Source organism: Salvelinus alpinus, chromosome 4 (assembly GCF_045679555.1).
Source record: "Salvelinus alpinus chromosome 4, SLU_Salpinus.1, whole genome shotgun sequence".
Lineage (NCBI taxonomy): Eukaryota > Metazoa > Chordata > Actinopteri > Salmoniformes > Salmonidae > Salvelinus > Salvelinus alpinus.
In genome coordinates this window covers 54,091,764-54,112,171 of record NC_092089.1, presented here as the reverse complement: position 1 = coordinate 54,112,171, position 20,408 = coordinate 54,091,764, and the positions used below count along the sequence as shown (strand labels likewise).

At 43.5% G+C, this 20,408-nt stretch overlaps 1 protein-coding gene across 1 annotated transcript in view; it reads left to right on the top strand.

The window, feature by feature from the left end:
* The window catches only part of LOC139573956 (R-spondin-2-like), a 75,023-nt gene that overhangs the window by 24,245 nt on the left and 30,370 nt on the right, over positions 1-20,408 (top strand). Inside the window, exon 2 of the mRNA XM_071397975.1 lies at positions 11,758-11,946. Within this exon, the coding sequence (XP_071254076.1) occupies positions 11,758-11,946 (189 nt within the window). The remainder of the gene's footprint in view (positions 1-11,757; positions 11,947-20,408) is intronic.

Here is a 20,408-nt window from a genome sequence, read left to right as displayed (position 1 = left end):
ATAGTTTCACAAACTAGGTGTAAAGGGGAGCAATTACTCTATTTCTATGCTCATCTGATATAGTGGGCAAGATGATCTTATTCAGATATTTTGTAATTTTTGTCACTCGATCTTGTACATTGTGAAGTATAAAGAGATTTGTAGAAGTCGCAAAACATATTATTGATAAGCAATGGATCATAAGACGTGGAACCATCTGCCATCCTTATAGACTTAATCGATCTTTCATTCTGTTATTTGTTAAGTTGGTGTGCAAGTAGACGGCTTGGACGGTTACTGAACTCATAATATTTTTGCTTGGTGAAAATGCTTACATGCTTTGTGTGCTCTACATTGAGTTGGGCCTCAGCACAAGCTAGTGAATTCCAGTTCGCCTGGGATGGTTGTTGTTTATGAAAAAATTCTAAATGCTTTACTTCAGCCTCCAATTTTTCCCTATTTTCAATTCTAAGCTTCTTGATCAGAGATGCTTGAGAAATGATATAAACCCTTATGGTTACTTTAGCAGCATCCCAGATAGTTGCAGCTGAGACAGGAGAGAGTAGATTGTCGAGCCAATAATGTGATTATTTCTCTTTAATCCTTCATTGTTAAGCAGAGACATATTAAGTCTCCAATCTCATTTTGGGGATTGTTTTGCAAATTTCAATATCTATATACACTGGGGCATGGTCAGAAATTACTATAGAACCAATAGCACATGACTGGACAACATGCATGTAAGTAGAGGGCATAAAAAAATTGTCCAATCTAGAATATGAATTATGGGGTCTTGAGTAAAAGTATAGTCTCTGACATTAGGATTTAGCTCTCTCCATACGTCTATTAAACCAGATGAATCACAAACACTTCTGAGAGCAGTTGAGGCTCTATGATTTGAGACTGGATCAGTTGATGATTTATCCAATTTACCCAAAGTACAATTAAAATCTCCTGAAATAAACCCAAGTCCCTTGCAGTGTTGATTAAATAATAAAATAATGCCAGACATAGATTTGGGGGAGTCTGTGTTCGGGCCATATACATTTAGTATAGTAGTATGTTGACCAACTATATTACCTGTAATCAAAATAAATCATCCTTCAGGGTCTGTATCTTGGTGCTCAAATATCAATGGGGCATTTTTTGGTTTCAACTAAAAGAAGAAAATTAAACCTGGCCCACCCAGTCCCACTTGAACTTATCATGTTCTGTTGAAGATAAATGGGTCTCCTGTAGCATAGCAATTGAAACCCTTTCCTTTTATACGAATGTTAGAATTTTCTTCCTCTTGACCACATGCTTACTGCCCCGAACATTCCAGGAGACTGGTTTAAATGAACTTTTTATGTTACAGTAGTATTAAAGAATAGCTTAACCCAGACTGAGTAGTGCATCACAAAAACAAAACAATTAATAAAACATTTGTGTAATCCTAAACTAAAATACAACATAAAAATACAATTTAGAAAACCCCTACTGCTGAGTCCCCAAATGAAACGACAGACCCCAAAAACAGTATCTACCCTGTTTTCTGTCACATTACTAAAATCCCACTAAGGGTTTTTAATAAAAATAAAGTTTCACTATGTCCTATGTTGAATAAAGGGGAATTAACATAGATCTGTGGACATGTGGATGAAAAATGAATAGCCTAATATTTGATATTGTCCTAAGCATTAGCGCTACTGTACTCACATGCACTTTCCCGAACACACACACACACACCATACAGTCACATGTAGCCTAGCCTATATAATACATTTTAAAAATACAAATTGCGGTCCTGAAGTAAAATGAACACAGCCTAGTAATTAAGTTACATCCCCTTGTCTACCTTGAGGCCCAACTAAATTAACCGGAACGTCATAGGGATTTGGCTCATTCATTCATGAAAAAATGAAAAAGAACCTCAGTTCTATAAATGAAAAGTTTAGTTACATTGCACCATAACGCTTATTAACTATTACTTTGTATACCATGGCATGGTAGACAGTTCCATCCCGAGGTAGTCAGCCATGCGGTGCATGGACTGCCCAAATAGGGCAAATAAAAGCTACTCACGTTCACGTCCATAAACTGACCATGTGTGCACCCTAATAACATACCTAGCAGCCTTCACGGATCTGGGTTCTGTGCCGCTGTTAAGTGGATATTGTCCCAGTAGAAGGTGAGCGCAGACTGGGGGTCGTCAAATGTATGGCTAGCCCCCTGGAAAGTAATCCTCAGTTTAGCCGGGTGTATCAGGCCAAATCTGACTCCTGCCTCGTGAAGGTGGGCTTTCACATCTTTGTATGCAGCTCTGCGTCTTGCCAGGTCTGCCGAGTAATCTGGGAAGATATGTATCCGCTTGCCATTGTGGTTCAGCTGTCCTCTATCGCGGGAGGTCCGAAGAATTTTGTCTTTGGTCTGGAGGTAATGTCGACGGACCCGCATTGCTCTGGGAGGGCGACGGGGCTGTGGTTTTGCCGCTAAAGTGCGATGACTGGGGGCCTGTCAAACGTCTCTCCGCCGAGGACGTCTTGCAGGAAAGAGGCCATGAACTCGGTAGGATTGCGCCCTTCCGTCCCTTCTGGGATTTCGACCACACGTATGTTCTGTCTCTGGGAACGGTTTTCCTGTTCATCTAGACTAACCTTTAGCTTCACGTTCTCTGAGGTAAGCTCGTCGTTTTTGGTCTCCAAATCGGCAAGACGCTTATTGATGTCGGTCAACGATATTTCCATATCCTTTATTTTTAGTGTTTGTGTCGCGAGTGTTGTTTGTAGTGTCACCATAGTTGACTGGACTGCTGTCATAATTTTAGCTCGTAGACTTGACACAGAACGAAGTTGGGGTCATGAAATCAGAGCGTAGTGTAGCCATATTTGCACAGATGGTGACTAGCATCTCCATATCATTGTGTTGCTAGTCTTCGTCATGTCTTCTTGTTTACCGTTTTGTCTCGTTTTCCCAGTTGCAGACATATCCAATAATGGCACCCAAATGTTGCTAGAGCCAGTAGGTGTGCAAAGTGTTTTCTCAAAAGGTGAAAACATAAAAGCCTCAACCCTTAGTGGAGAGGCCTCGGAACACGTCTTTACGTAGCCATGTTGAAACCGCCAAGGAGTTCTTTTCAATCTGAGAAACCAACTTCCTGTGTGACTGAGCAGTCTGTTTTTACTATATCTCTGCTATGCTCGCCTCTTGACAGGTCGTCATTGCAAATAACAATCTGTTGTTAAATGACTTACCTGTATAGAAAAGTTTTTTTTTTTTTTTTTAAGTATAGGGTTGAATATGAGTCAGGCCTTGAGTAAAATATGCTTTTCATTAATGAGGACCAAGGGCCTCTTTAGGAAGAGTATGTGAATAAAATCTTGACAGTTGTGCTGTGACACAGTTTGAATTCTAAAAGGGAAAGGGCTTTTAAGGACTCAGTAGACTTGGTCAAGGGAGTGGCTTCAGAGAGATGAGAGTATTTGATTGAGTCATGGTTTGTTTGAGTACTTAATTGATTGAGTGAGTGAGTGAGGGAGGTCAAAGCCAGAAAGAATCTGTGCTGAGGCCTACTGTAGGCCAGGAGTCTTCAACTTGTGGCCTACAGGCCAAATCTGCCCCACAAGCCAATTTAATGTGGCCTGCCAAGGATGTGTATCCACCTGCCATTGAGTCAGTGATTGTATCTGCGTCATTTTTCTCTGCATGGAAATGGGCACACATGCTAGGTACTCTTTATGCCCACCCTATTCCCTATTATAAGCTGCAGGTTCCTACTCATATAGCTGCCTGTTTTCCCCCATTGCTTTGGAGATCTCTAGCTCCTTTCAAAGGATGTGATCAAATCTCTCCACGCCTGCTTGCTTGCCTGCCTTGTCTTGCCTTGCCTGGTGGGTCTGTGTCACAGGAACACTTTGGCTATAATAATAAGTCTGAAAACAAATGTGTTTGCTCAAACACATGCTGCAAAATCATTATAAGCAGCGGAATTGTCCTAAATTATAAACATGTGCATACAGTACGATCTGTTAAAGTAAACTCTGAAAAAAACATAGATCCTAAATCCTGACTGTTTCCAGCTGGAAAGGAGTCGGAGCCGAGTCCAACATATTTTCTGCTAAATTGGAACAGAAATGTGCCTTCAGCGCATAGGGCTGGTGCCCCCCTCCCCCCCTTCCATGTACCGACTTTAACAAGCTAGAACAATGTGTAGCCGTTCCGGGGGCTGGTTAACATTGGGTGGACGGTCTGAGAGTTTTACAGTGTAGAATTGGCTGTTCAGCCTCTCGCTGCTACAGCGTAAGCCTCAAGGGTTACGTGGTTTGAAGAGGGATACAACGAGCGGTCGTGTCTCCAAGTTCGATACGAGGCCAGCCTGTTGGTGGTTGTGATGGTGTCCCGCACGTCTCTCGCCCAGGGGTGGCACATCCAGACCCACTGAAATGAGAGGGATATGTCTTCTCTCTCTCTCTCTCTTAGACTGAATAACAGTAAGCTTATACCATCATTGCGGGTAATTTTTTTTACAATAATCGCCTAGATGCTATGAAGAAAAGTCCACATATATAGTTCTGTTGGCGAATGTTCTTCTCACCACATAAGAAGAGAGAACCTCCTAACCAGGCTGCGGCTTTGTGACTTATGAGGCCTGAGGTTTCCCTGCACCATATCCTCCCTCGCCGTTTGCATCCAATATGAATGAATCCATACATTCATGTAAAGTAATGTAAACTCTTTCAAAACTCTGGTTAGCTACTAGAGATATAGCTATCCTAGTGTTATTAGATTGACATACCAGGGCCCTCCCGGAGTAGATAAGGAGACATATAAGGATATAACCTCTTGTGTTATGTTTGGTGCGTTTGACCCTGAATCCCCTGTACTGTATCATTAGCACAAGCTTCCCAGTCACAACAGTTCGAGTAAGGGTTTTCCCCCTCTACGGAGAAACATTAGTCATTAATCAGACCCTGAGTGAGTTTTGATGCATAGCAGCTTTAGTTACTCACTTAAAGAAAGCCTGATGATGAGAGAGAATGGACCCTGGCCCCGGCAACCCTCTTCCTCTGCCCTCTCATGACATCCCTGCCTCACACAACTTCAACAAATGGGATCAACAGTAAATGAGCCCTAGTAATGTGGGCGGGGTGCTCCCTTTTACTTTTCCATCCCGGGCGGTGGATGGATCGAGGGGTGACTCAGTGTGTGATTCCTACAGGGAACAATCAAAGTTCTCACATAAAAGAAACACCAAAAACGGATCTGCAATTTGCCTTATTATGGTTTATAAGTTGCAGAAAGTTATAATGAGTCAGTGTGGTTGATGATGTCATGGAGAGCGGTAGGTGCGTGAGAGGCAGGAGGTGGTTGGCTCAGACCAGGCCCCGGCTAACTCCCCTGCCTGCATGTGGGGCTTTGGCAGCTGCCGGTGATACCCATTACGCTTGTTTGAGTCGTTAAACGTACCTGAGACAGACTGTGTTCCTGCTGGATCTCACCATGGGTCTAATTGCTCCTGAGCTGCTTTCAAAACAAACCTCCCAACAACAGCACCGCTGCCCTGCTGAATGAAACCGCTACCCTCCAAACATGTTGTCATAACTCACATTATGGGCCTGTGTTTTGCATGAATGGAGGACCAAAGCTTTGTGTTCACCTGAATGAACTAGAATCTCTCTCTCCAAAGTGGACAGTGCAACTGGAACACTGTTGGAGGAACATGTTGCCTATCAGTTTAAGTTTGTTCTACCAGAACTGCTTGTAAAATGGAGTCTCATTGAAGCCCAGAGAGAGAGAGTCAAATGAAGAATGATTATTACTCAACCCAAGCAATTGATTTGTAGAAACGTATCAGGACTTCCCAGCAACACAAAAACACAGCATATATTGGTTCAGTTGAGAAACTTAGCATAGTAGAATTGAGGCTGCCAATACAGTGGAGGACTTCAGAAATATGGTAAATTGCTCACTGCATATCTCACACTGGCACATACAAGGAGAACCCTCAAACCCACTACCGCAAACAAATAGATGTCTGTGGCAGCGGAGGGGTTTCTCACATGATCTACTGTATGTGGTGTCAGTAGAAGACCGATATTAACTAGCAGCTATATGTCAGTCCCATTTCACTATACAACCGTCACACTCCAAATGATTTGTAATATTTGTCTTGTCTGCTTGGTTAGCTTGCTGTGCTGAGGAACCATTGTGGTGGTGTCTTCTCCAGTGATGTTCAAAGGGGCCCTGGTTTTTGTAAATACAATACTTGAGGCACAGAGGGATCATTAGATAACCATCAGAAGTGGGGACTGCGGAGATGTTTTGTTTTTTAAGTCCTATTTATTCTGTGGTTGAAACTGTAAACTATGTTGGATGATCATGGGGAGGGAGTAGCATTTCTAATGGTGTGTTCACTGCTCACATTCTCTCTCCACTGTTAAAAAAACAGGGTGTTCTATGGCATCCATAATATCACGATGACCATTTCGGCTAGGCCTATGTTCTGGTGATGAAAGATGAAATGAAAGAGCTGAGCTACTACAGATGCCGTGAAAAAGTCTAGCATGTGAACATGTCAAAATATGGTTTGCGTAGTTGATTGGTTGGTTTCAAATGTTTCTGCTGTTCGGGGAAACTATTTATGTACAATGTCAACTGCTGCCTATAACTTAGAGCGTTGCAAATTCACACAACATACCAGCGCTGTGTGTTTAAAAGCGCACGTGGGTGCCAAATTATGTTATGGTGCTGTAATTTTCAGAGCCCGAAATTCCTCCAGACCGATGCACTTTTGATCGTCTCCTCTCTAGTGTGACTTGGAAACATGGCTATAGATGCTGTTTACACATCAGAGGCGAATGGCTTTCACTGTTGTTTCGGTTGGAGGCACTGTAGCATGCGAGCTAAGGGAGTAGAGGCTTCTCTTTTGATATCTATCTGATCGCTTCGCCATGGATCGATCTCCCCATTGGCACAGTGTCTCTGTCTACAATGCACTGAACTGGTGATGGTGGAAGCCATATTCCTCTAGAACAGTGGTTCCCAAACTTTTATAGTCCCGTACCCCTTCGAACATTCAACCTCCAGCTGCGTACCCCCTCTAGCACCAGGGTCAGCACACTCCCAAGTGTAGTTTTTTGCCATCATTGTAAGCCTGCCACACACACATACAATACATTTATTAAACATAAGAATGAGTGAGTTTTTGTCACAACCCGGCTCGTGGGAAGTCACAAAGAGCTCTTATAGGACCAGGGCACAAATAATAAATATAATAATAATAATTTTGCTCTTTACTTAACCATCTTACATATAATACCTTATTTGGGGCAGCAGGTAGCCTAGTGGTTGGGGCAGCAGGTAGCCTAGTGGTTAGAGCCTTGGGTTCGAATCCCCAAGCTGACAAGGTAAACATCTGTCGTTCTGCCCCCAAACAAAGCAGTTAACCCACTTTTCCTAGGCCGTCATTGTAAATAAGAATTTGTTCTTAACTGACTTGCCTAGTTAGAGAAAGGTAAAAAATAAACATAAATTGTGAATAACTCACCACAGGTTAATGAGAAGGATGTGCTTGAAAGGATGCACATAACTCTGCAATGTTGGGATGTATTGGAGAGAGTCTCAGTCTTAAATCATTTCCCACACACAGTCTGTGCTTGTATTTAGTTCATGCTAGTGAAGGCCGAGAATCCACTCTCACATAGGTACGTGGTTGCAAAGGGCATCAGTGTCAGGATACTCTGAGCACAGCCCAATCCAGAAATCTGGCAGTGGCTTCTGATTAAATGACATTTTCACAGAACCGCTTGTTGCAATTTTGATGAGGCACTCTTGTTCAGATATTGGTACGTGGACTGGAGGCAGGACATGAGAGGGATAATGAATCCAGTTGTTTGTGTCATCCGTTTCGGGAAAGTAACTGCGTATTTGCACACCCAGCTCACTCAGGTGCTTCGCTATATCACATTTGACATTGTCCGTAAGATTGAGTTCATTTGCACACAAAAAAAATAATCATACAATGATGGATAGACCTGTGTGTTGTCCTTGTTAATGCAGACAGAGAAGACCTCCAATTTCATAATCATAGCCTCAATTTTGTCCCGCACATTGAATATAGTTGCGGAGAGTCCCTGTAATCCTAGAATAAGATCGTTCAGGCGAGAAAAAACATCACCCAGATAGGCCAGTCGTGTGAGAAACTCGTTGTCATGCAAGCGGTCAGACAAGTGACAATTATGGTCAGTAAAGAAAACCTTAAGCTCGTCGCTCAATAAAAAAAACAACATCTAACTGTAGGATGTGGGATCTGCTTCGGATCCGAACAGTGTTGTTATCCTTCATCAGGATGTGTTGCAAGATTAGCAACGAGCAACATTTTATTTAAACAGGATCAAAGAGGAAAGGCATGGAGTATGAGCCAGAGATGTGATGAAGCGATTCGCTGACGACGTTCTCGCTGATTGATTGACCAGTGGGCTGAGGTGATCAGGCATAATGAACGCACAGTTAAATGGCGGCTAATTGAAGGCAGCAGGCATATTAGTTATCAACCACTGAAAAGAGGTGAGCCAGAGGCGCCGCTGGTCAGATCAAGTGAGTAACTAACCCGCCCAGATGACGAAAGATCGGGACATGCTTTGTGATAGTAGTGCCCCGCATTCGCCACTGTTAGAACCCAGAACCCAGAACCCATTCTCTCCCAATGGGTGGGAAATGAACTCGCTAACTTCTCACAATTTTCATCTTCATTCCAAGCCCGGTTTCCGCTGCTCTCAACGTTGTGTGTTAGCAATCATGTTTGTTTGGGAAAGGGGAGTACATTTGGCCAATTTACAGTGGATGTCAGGTCAATGTAAACATGCCCAGAGTGTATATTCTACATTAATGTATGGCTGTGTGAGGCGATGAGGAAGAAAAATACCCCCGTTTATTTTCTCTTTATGGAGAGATTGACAGCATGAAGCCAGATATACAGTGAGCATCAAAAGTACTGGAACAGTGGCACATATATATTTTTGGTCTCTGTACTCCAGCACTTTGGATTTGAAATTATACAATGACTATGAAGTCAACGTGCAGACTGTCAGCTTTAATTTAAGGGTATTTTTAATCCATATCAGGTGAGCCGTTTAGAAATTACAGCACTTTTTGCACATAGTCCCCCCCCATTTCAGGGGACCAAAAGTATTGAGACAAATTCACTTATATATGTATTAAAGGTTTAGTATTTGTTCCCATATTCCTATCACGCAATGACTACATCAAGCTTGTGACTTTACAAATGTAATGTTGGATGCATTTGCTGTTTGTTTTGGTTGTGTTTCAGATTATTTTGTGCCCAATATAAATTAATGGTAAGTAATGTATTGTGTCATTTTGGGGTAACTTTTATCGTAAATAAGAATAGAATATGTTTCTAAACGCTTTTACATGAATGTGGATGCTAACATGATTGTGAATTGTGAATAATTATGAGTGAGAAGGTTAGAGGCATAAATATCCTACCCCTCCAAAACTGCTAACCTTCCCTGTTATTGTAATGGTGAGAGGTTAGCATGTTTGTGCTTCTGTAACTACGGTATCTCACTCATCATTATTCACGATTCATTCAGGACTATCCGTAACCATGGTAGCATCCACGTTAATGTAGAAGTGTTTAAAAAACATCATATTTTCTTATTTACAATAAAGGGGAATCCAAAATGACACAATACATTATTTACCATTAATTTCTATTGGATACAAAATAATCTGAAGCACAACCAAAAGAAACAGAAAATGCATCCAACAAGCTTGTGGAGTCAGAAGCTTGATGTAATCATTGTGTGCTAGGAATATGGGACCAAATACTAAACTTTTGACTACTTTAATACACCAATAAGTGAATGTATCCCAATACTTTTGGTCCCCTAAAATGGGGGGACTATGTACACAAAGTGCTGTAATTTCTAAACGGTTCACCTAATATGGATGAATACCTTCAAATTAAAGGTGACAGTCTACACTTTAACCTCATAGTCATTGTGTCATTTCAAATCCAAAGTGTTAAAGTACAGAGTCAAATAAACAACACAATTGTCACTGTCCCAAGACTTTTGGAGCTCGCTGTATATTGTCCAAGAATATCAATACTCAAGAATATCATTACGTTATCTTTGAAAATGACATCAACTTCCCATATCATTTCTCCGTCAGAGTACACAGAAGCAGGTTGGGTTTTAACGTCCTGAAGCGAAAGAAGAAAAAGAGGACGGCCTGTTTAGATTTGGATGTTACAGTACGTGTCGGCAATGAATCCGATCTTCTCCCAGTTCGGGAAATATCTTGAAATGTGCTATCTGTCTGACGTATTGAGGTCTCTGTTCGTTGCTGAGTGAGTAGTTGTGCAGTATGGAGATGAGCAATCAGTGATGAATAGGCCACGGAGTACATTGGGTGCTAATCTGGACGTGATCGACAAGGTGTCGGGGTGAACTTAATCCCTGGAGACGATCACAGACACACTCTGATTAACACGAAATCTCAGTGTCTCTACTCTCTCCATCTCGCCACTCCCCAACACAGATGTGTGTGTGTGTGTGTGTGTGTAGTCTGCCAGGCGGGTCTTCTCTGTAAATCCTCAGTACTCTGCTTCAGTCTTCAACACTGTGGGTTAGAGTGAACCCCATGTCAAACACTGACATCTCCTTGCTGCTGCTTCTCACACGATTACAAACTGCTGTTATAGTTCCACTTAGCAATTTCTTGTTGTCTTTAAACGGGTTGGAGAAATGTAATATGCGAATTCATGGCCAATGGAGAAACATGCTCTGTTCAGTCTCCCACAGTTGACTTATCCTCTATGTTGTTTTATTATGCACTGTGGTAGGTTGCCCAGTCGGTGGGAGCTGTTACCCTATATCTGCCTGTGATATTTAAAACTTGGCTCCGATCGATAGCAGTGTCTCGCGTTTGCAGCTATTGTGCTCGCCCAAGGACATTTTCTTGTAAACGGGATCGCTAAGGAGTTTATATTAAGAGACGCTTATTGTGGAATGGACTGGCTGTTACTGGCTCCTTTGTCCTCCGCCGGCAACTCGATCCGGGCCCATAGTCAATGTGGTTTGGGGCTTTCATCGGCTGTCTCAACACGGCGTCAATACAATTCTTAGAAGGGCCAGTTCTGACCGGAATTAATGCAATATTCACATTCAAAACCAATCAGTATTCAAAGTTGCAGAGGGGATCCAAAGTTTGCACGAATGACAAATTGCCGAATCAGACGGATTTCCGACAAATTAGAGAATATCTTTGTTACTTATCTGTTACTATTGTTTGGCTTATATTGTGTGATGGACTTTTCAACTGCGGACTTTTTCTTCTGGTTTAGTCTGTTGCCTCAAGTGTATCTTTGTCCTCAGCTCTGAGGCCATCCACAGTTCTGTCTTACCACCGTGACAGGAACATGTTGTTGTTAGGCCCAGTGAACTCAGCTGCACTACCACATGTTAGTTACAGTAGTTACAGTGGAACATACTATCAAAGGCAGTTTTCATTCATACTGACGGTGCCTGTACTCCACACTCAAACTCAAACATTGTTCTAGGTTTTTTTTCCCCTGCCACTGTGCTTCTCCCTGCTTTTTGGGGTCTAAACTGAGTTCCTGTAAGGCACTTTGTGACCACTGCTGATGTAAAAATGTTTTATAAGAAATTTGATCGACTGATTGATTGATTGCTTGATTGGATTGCTTTACATGTAGTTGAAACTAATCACACTTCCTGTTTGTGCCTTCTGTCTCTCGTCTCTCTCCTGCAGCTAGCTATGGAGTGTACCCCATCTGCAAGGGCTGCTCGGTGTGCTCCAAGGACAATGGCTGCGTGAACTGCCAGCCCAAGCTCTTCCTGTTCCTGCGGCGGGAGAGGATGAGGCAGTACGGCGAGTGTCTCCACGCATGTCCGGCGGGATACTTTGGCATTCGAGCTCCTGAGATCAACACGTGCTCCCGTAAGGCCTCCCTCCTTCATCCCTCCATCCCCTGCTCTCTCTTTTCTATCTCCTCTCTCCTCTCTCTCGTCACATGATTTATTGTCTCGTTACGTGCTCCTTATGCAGGGAAGAGGGAGACACACACGCTTCACATTTTGAACGGCTGAACCATTAACACAGGTGGATGTTAGTGCCGAGACAAGACTTTATTAAGGAGGGCCTTTCCTCCAGTGGCGACCAGTATAGGCCTGGATGTGGGATCTGAGGATCTGAGGCTGTAGATGTCTGATTAATCCAGCTTCTCAACCAACAGTCCCGCTTGGTGAACATTTAGAGGGTTGTTAGAGCGTGTTGTGGACGGGCTTCGGAACGAAGGCTAGGGAGGATATTCAGACATACTTAAATGGGCTGTTATTCAAGTTCTGGGTATACCTTGGTGCTTTGTTTTATGGAAGATTAGTAACGCTTAGCAATAGTTTGTAGACTTTTCACTAACAGAACGCCGCAATGTGCAGATTAAAGCGAGTGGAATAGGTGAAGGCACTCGCAGAGGGCTGGATGATGTCATTCTGAGGAAGAACAATCCTGATGATGATGATGTAAGGAAAAAACATAAATAATATTAGATATTTCCATTCATCGATGTCAATAGTATAAATGTATATAATTTTGTGTGGGCTTTATGTGCTCATGTGTTCAATGTGTTTTCTGTGTGTAGTCAGCTGTATTCGATATCAGAATTGTTTTGGTCCCATGGCCACCTAAAACAGACAACAAATTTAGACACAGATCTTTTTAATTATGTTTTCTATATTAAAAACTGAAAGGGGAAAAATTAAAACCCAAAAAATATATATAAATAATAATAACAATAATATTACAAAATCCAATTAATTAAATGTATCCCTCTCCTCTCCTATTGGACCAGGCTGCGCCCCCGTCTCATAACCTTATTTTAACATGGAGTCTGGCTTGAGAGAGGCAGGCTTTATAGGTTTAGAGAGAGCCTGTGGTGTTGGCTGAGTGTTTCATGTGAAAACTGAGAAAGAACTTGAACCCATTGGGTTCTGTTAGCCAAACTCCTGACAGACATGCTGAAATGAGGCCCCAGAGGAGCGTGTCAGGACCTCTAGGCCCAATAATCCAGACGCGCAGCAGACACCGGAGGAAAAAACATTTTGCTGCTTACTCACTCGCTCGCTCTCTCCAAACCTCCATGCAAATTCGTCCGCTGGTTTTGTCAGTCAGAAAAATTGAGCCGATTGACGACTGAAATGCCTGGCTTGTCGTAAACTGCTGGTATCAATTGGATTTTCACCCTCGCTGAGACACCCGCTCCCCCTGCACACACATGCTCATCTCTCCATTCCCCACAATAAAAGGGGAGAAGGAAGGGCCTGCAGTCATTTCAGCCTATCTTCACAAGTCAGGGAAAATCAGAGGAGAAAGACATTTTGTTCTTCAGCGGATAGTAATTATTCCCCATCCCTCACCACACCGTCTCTCTGTCCTGCGTTTGATTTTAAGTGTTACCGACGTGCGGCATCAACGCGTGGCAAGGTAATCTGAGTCCTTTTCAGAACAAACTGCTCCCAGAACAAAAATCTTACCATTGTCAAGTAGCATTAGATCTCGGCGGTCAGGCCTACTTTGATGTGATCGCAATTGGAGTCGTAACTTTGTAATCCCACTTCGCATTTGACCTTCCTCCTTAAGTTGCACTCTTTATGTAATTTCCAATAAACAGTTTGGGTCTGTCGGCCATAACGGGACGTTCTATCAGGTCGGCTCTACGAAGCTAATTGTCGGGTCACTGGGAACGATTTGTGGGCTGACAAGGCAGCTGGATTCTCCTCCTGAGCTCAAAGACACCGGGGTTCCTCCCCACCACCAGTGCCCCAGACCCAGAGCCAGTGCCTGCCCCTGCTCTCTAAGAGGCCTGGAACGTGGCATTACGTCTCTGTTATCATGGTCTTTCAAAACAGCCTCTGAAATCACTTAAGGAGTAGCTGCTTATTATTACACCAGAGTTTGTCTGTGTGATCTTATCTCATTCAAGACTGTTTTGTGGACTGCCTGGGTAAAGGGAAACCAAAGCCACACGGGAGAGAGAGAGGTTTACACACTCACTTCCAGGCCCAGCCGTGATGAGGCTGGAACCCCATGGCTAAGTTCCTCACTCTCTTTCAGCCGCCACTTGACAGCTTGGCATTAGGAGAAGAAAGAGTGTAGCCACACACTTTAACCTGTGCGCCAATGTACAGTAAGACTAGGTGACTGAAGCTAACCAGGCAACTGAACCAGCCAGTGGCTGAATTTAAAAGAGAGAGGGTGATTCCGTGTTGTTTTTTTCTCAAATTCCGTTTTCTCCGTTTAGTTTTTCATGGTTTCAGTTTTTAGGTTTTTGCTCTCAAAATCGCTCTTTTTTTAATAGGAAACACACAAAACTGGATGTTCCAAGTCCATAGCAATAATTTACCACACCAGGAGAACACTTTTGAGGTCTGGGAAAAATCTAAGAATTATTGAACTTTTGGTGTAGTTACCCTTTAATGCAAGTGAGCACCAGCCAGAGACTTTGTTTGGTCAGCAGTGTTTCTGTAGCGCTCATGTGATTGCAGAGTTAGCAAACAAATGGCTACTGGATTGATGCAAATCATCATGATATCATTCTGCCAGGTGAGCATAGGCTACTTTATAGTTAACATTTTGTTTAGAAGGTTTTGGTGAAAGCCTTTCCATCTACCAGCAGACGGTTATCATTAGCATTAACGCTAACAGCTACCCAAAGTGTAGACTAGATATACGCACACTGTATACACCACACAGACGAGGGCATTCCTGTGCCGTTTCAGAAAGTTGCAGGAAAATACAAATCACTGATGCATTTTCTATAAGTCTAATCAATGTAGTTAATTTCCTACTAAGTTCAATAAATGTTTGAATATTACGGAATTCCGTTTTAATGTCTGGCTTACGTGATTCCGTCTGCGTTTTACACCTCTCTCGCTCTCGCTCTCTCTCTCTCTCGCTCTCACATGCACACATACACACATACACAAACACACACCTTTCAGCAGCTAATGGTGAAGAGTTAGATATGATCCATAACTCCATAACAGCTGCAGTCATGGAGGCACTTATCAGCTCAACAGACTAATACTGCTCTTCTGTCTCTATGTCAACCTCCACCTCTACCAGGGACATTTGTAAGGGTAGATATTCACATATGGTTTATATACAGCCCAGTCCTGATAAGTGCACGTATCTACTGTAAGGGATGTGTAAGTCAGCAAACTCTGTGTAAGTTTGTGGCAGTTGCACCAGTGCTAATGCAAACTAATCTGTCTACTTGCCTGGGACATCTATCTGCATGCTTTAGGCTTAACGCAGGCTTTTATATCATTATTTAATTCCCAAGCTATGGCATAGACTGTATCAGGCATCAACTGTATTTTCATATGGGTTTAAAATATTAGGAGGAGCGGGTGAATGGTGGATAACTGTGTGCTGAGTTTAACGGGAGGGAAAGTGTTGACAGGGACAGCATGAGAGTAATACACCGAGCAAAACTTCCTCCCAGGGGCTGTATAATGGTTTTAAACACTGCTGAGGTGGTTGGGGGGGAAGAGGTTTGGAGGGTATCCTGGTGGACAAGGCTTGAAGTCTGGCATAGGCTGTCCCTATGTGCACCCCCTTCAACAAACACACAGAACACACACAGCCACAGCCGTCCCTTAGCCACACGCACTCGTGCATGCATACACACACACACACACACACACACACACACACACACACACACACACACACACACACACACACACACACACACCTCCCTCAGCCACAGCTCTCCCTCAGTCACAGCATGCTGTAATGCTCACAGAAACCCCAGCAACGAGCATTCCCCTGCCAGGATGAAAACCCTGTCAAGCTGAGGTCATAGATATGGCCAATATTCTGGAAGTGTGGTTCAAATATCACAGCTCATCCAGTGCCAGTATATATGCCACTTGAGACTCCCCTTGTCCGAGGTGATTTTTAAAACTCCATTTCTGATTTTATTTTATTGCCTCTCTCGTACTAAAAATTGGTTACGGAATATCATTGTTGCTTTTTGTTTCTGGTTTGGACCCTTTTATGTATTTATTTCAATGCCAGAGTTTTGGATGATTTGGTTACACCTTTGTAAGATTGTTCATTTTTAAAGTGCATCACGGGAGTTTGGTGGATTCTGAGGTGGACAGTAGCCACACGTCAGTTCTCCGGGCCAATTGAGTACCGAAGTATGAAGCTCTGTAAAGGAGCAAACTCACAATACCATGAGCTACCTTGGCAGCACAGACAGAAACAGGCTACTCTGCATCTCTGTCTTCCTATGTGTATTTCCATTGCACATTTTAACCAGAAAAAGACCATTTGCTTTTGACCTTTGCACCTTACCAAGGGACAGTTAATCGCCACAGCTTTTACAAACCACAGTTTAGACACACTGCGAGACAACACAATGGACACAACCAACTGACAGGCCTGTCGTGTCTCTTCTCCACTGGCCCATTCTGACTGACAGGAACACCGGCACCGTCTCGCCCAGCAGCCCCATGCCAGGGTGTTGAAGAGCATCCACGTGGAAAGAAAAGAGAATGTCAGAGGGGAGAACATGCAGCCTTGTCCTGTGCCATGAACTCCTGCCATCCATCAATCCACATAACATGGCTGGGTGGCAGCTAGCAAACCAAGGGTTAAATGTCAGCCAAACCTTCTGATTTTACAGAGTAGGTCAAAGCGCTATTAGGCTAGTACTAGGCTAGCTGCTTCCCTCAGACACGCTTGGAGAGTAAGGCTGGAAAAATGGGGTTTGTTTTCCCCTGCTTCACTGCCAGAGCTTCTTTCTGTCTGATCATGGACATGGACACTGCCGCTGCCTGCCTGTTCAACAGCAGGCCTGGTTAGCATCCTGGAAGACTTTTCATTAGACTGATGATTGGCTTGACAACCTAACCCCCATAGCTTACAAGAAAGGCCCTTTCTGGCCTCACAACATATTCTCCATCTTTTGAAAAATGATTTACAGTTTTTTTTTAACATGAATATTCATATAGATAAATCAAGTGATGGCATTTGTCCCGTGTCAACCCAATCTCACACAGAACACCTCTGAAATTAACAGTTGCTTTGAGTGTCCCTGATCAAATTGGCAGATTTTCGATCCAGACCACAGCAGAGAGAGAGGGGAGAGTCGCTGCCAGCTAGATTTCGCAGGATTAGATCACGCTTTTAAAGCGCCGTAAATCAACTCCAAATGCAGTTGACATGAATACCACAAACTGAAAAAACAAAAAAATGGAAACAGTCACATTCATACAAGTGCAACCATGCCTTTCCTTTAAAAGATGTTGACCCCTCAGCTCAGCCACTGTCTATACTCGGTGGCTTTGAATTCCTATTTTAACAGAAACATCTAGTTTAAAAAAAATAATATTGTATTAGTGGTCCAGTGCAGTCAAAAACTAGATTTGCTGTGTTTTTCAGTATATTTCCACATTATGTTGTTGGAAAAATACTGTGAAATTGTGAAAACTATAATAATGCCCTTTTAGTGTAAGAGCTGTTTCAAAAGACCACCTGAAATTTCTGCCTGTTTTGGTGGGTTGGCGTTTTGTCCTAATAGAACAATAAGAAAGAGAGTTCCAAACCTCTCTGCCAATAACAACTAGTTTTCAGTTTTCCCCTCCCCACTCCCAGACAGTCCTAACAATGTTCTTGCTTGAGAAATTGCACTTTACTAAGAAGCTATTTCTTTTTCTTTTTGACCATTCTAATTCAAAACAATCACAGTACGTTACTTAATTGTTACCCAGAAATTATTTGATATTGAGTTAACTGAGAAACAAGGCCAAGAGGAGATCATGTGTTTTAAGCCTCAAGAAGAACATTGAGCCTTCCTTTCATCAGATTCCTGCCAGATCTGATGACCTCATTATTTCTTATTAGTCTCCCAGAGGCACCTAGACGAGACATTGGAGGTGGCACAGAGGTTAATCTCAAAGAGGGCTATAACCTGCTCCTATGCATCTGAGGGCCATGCGCCCCTGGGCGCCTCGTCTGGGGCTCTCCGTTGGGCCGCAGAGGCAGACAAGCAGCCGGGCAGATGCAGCACCCTGTGGGAACTTCCCTCATATCCATCCAACTCTGACCCCACACACATATATATATGCTAACTATGGCTCTGTCTGATCTTAGATAGCCTCTCTGTTCCCTATCTTGACAGGATGTCTGTCTGTCGTGGCGTCTCCCCCCACCTACATCTTCTTCCAAGGACCTTTGACCTCGATCACTGACTAAGAGGAAGGTCTTCATCTTGGAAGTCTCTCCCTTGTCAGAGCTATACGCATATGTCGTATATCTGTAAAGGAATGACGAATCTTCTATTTTATCTGATAAGGAGTAGGACAGGAATCGCTACCACCAGTGTTGGCTAATAAATGTGACTATAAGCTTGATTTTGACATCTAAACTCAGTAAAAAAAAAAGGAAATGTCCTCTCACTGTCAACTACGTTTATTTTCGGCAAACTTAACATGTGTAAATATTTGCATGAACATAACAATATTCATCAACTGAGACTTAAACTGAACAAGTTCCACAGACATGTGACGAACAGAAATTGAATAATGTGTCCCTGAACAAAGGGGGGGTCAAAATCAAAAGTAACAGTATCTGGTGTGGCCACCAGCTTCATTAAGTACTGCTGTGCATCTCCTTCTCATGGAATGCACCAGATTTGCCTGTCCTTGCTGTGAGATGATACCCCACTCTTCCACCAAGGCACCTGCAAGTTCACAGACATTTCTAGGGGGAATGGCACTAGCCCTCACCCTCCGATCCAACAGGTCTCAGACATGCTCAATGGGATTGAGATCTGGGCTCTTCGCTGGCCATGGCAGAACACTAACATTCCTGTCTTGTAGGAAATCACGCACGGAACGAGCAGTATGGCTGGTGGCATTGTCATGCTGGAGGGTCATGTCAGGACGAGCCTGTTGGAAGGGTACCACATGAGGGAAGAGGATATCTTCCCTGTAACGCACAGCGTTGAGATTGCCTGAAATGACAACCAGCTCACCCCAGAACATGACAGACCTCCAAATCCACCTCCAAATCGATCCTGCTCCAGAGTACAGGCCTCGGTGTAACGCTCATTCCTTTGACGATAAACGCGAATACGACCATCACCCCTGGTGAGACAAAGCCGAAACTCATCAGTGAAGAGCACTTTTTGCCAGTCCTGTCTGGGCCAGCGATGGTGGGTTTGTGCCCATAGGCGCTGTTGTTGCCGGTGATGTCTGGTGATGACCTGCCTTACAACAGGCCTACAAGCTCTCAGTCCATCCTCTTTCAGCCTATTGCGGACAGTTTGAGCACTGATGGAGGGATTGTGCGTTCCTGGTGTAACTCGGTCAGTTGTTGATGCCATCCTGTACCTGTCCCGCAGGTGTGATGTTCGGATGTACCGATCCTGTGCAGGTGTTGTTACACATGGTCTGCCACTGCGAGGACGATCAGCTGTCCGTCCCGTCTCCCTGTAGCACTGTCTTAGGCGTCTCACAGTATGGACATTGCAATTTATTGCCCTGGCCACATCTGCAGTCCTCATGCCTCCTTGCAGCATGCCCAAGACACGTTCACGCAGATGAGGGACCCTGGGCATCTTTCTTTTGGTGTTTTTCAGAGGCAGTAGAAAGGCCTCTTTTAAGTGTCCTAAGTTTTCATAACTGTGACCTTAATTGCCTACCGTCTGTAAGCTGTTAGTGTCTTAACGACCGTTCCACAGGTGCATGTTCATTCATTGTTTATGGTTCATTGAACAAGCATGGGAAACAGTGTTTAAACCCTCTACAATGAAGGTCTGTGAAGTTATTTGGATTTTTACAAATGATCTTTGAAAGACAGGGTCCTGAAAAAAGGGACGTTTCTTTTTTTGCTGAGTTTATATTGTAAGATGATCTTTAACGTTGTGGGACTCGTCAGTCGCGTGTGTTTCGGTGTACCAGCGTCTCCACTGCTGTTTGTTGTCAATAACAGCAGGGTTGCGCAACAAGCCGGTGCTTGAGAGTGTAATAGCGCCAGATGTTCTTTTTTCTTTTACTTCTTCAGAGCGAAAGAAAGAAAGAAAAGACTCAGGTGATGACAGGCCTGGGAAGGCTTGTGTTTGAGAGGTAAAGAGGAGCACTACTTTCCAATTTACTCCTTTGATTTATTGGCTGTTGGGTCCCTGGCCCTGACGTGTATTGACACCGAGCCCCACCGATATCTAATTTCAGAGGGAACAAAGAGAGGAGAGAGGGAAGAGAGCTAAAAAAAGTAGGGAAGAGGGAGGAGAGACCGAGCGCATCCTGCCTTTGTGTGGGCCTCTGTCTTACCTCCCCTGTTTCACTCATTCCATGCCAAAATCTCTACAGCAGTGCGTAACTCTAGTG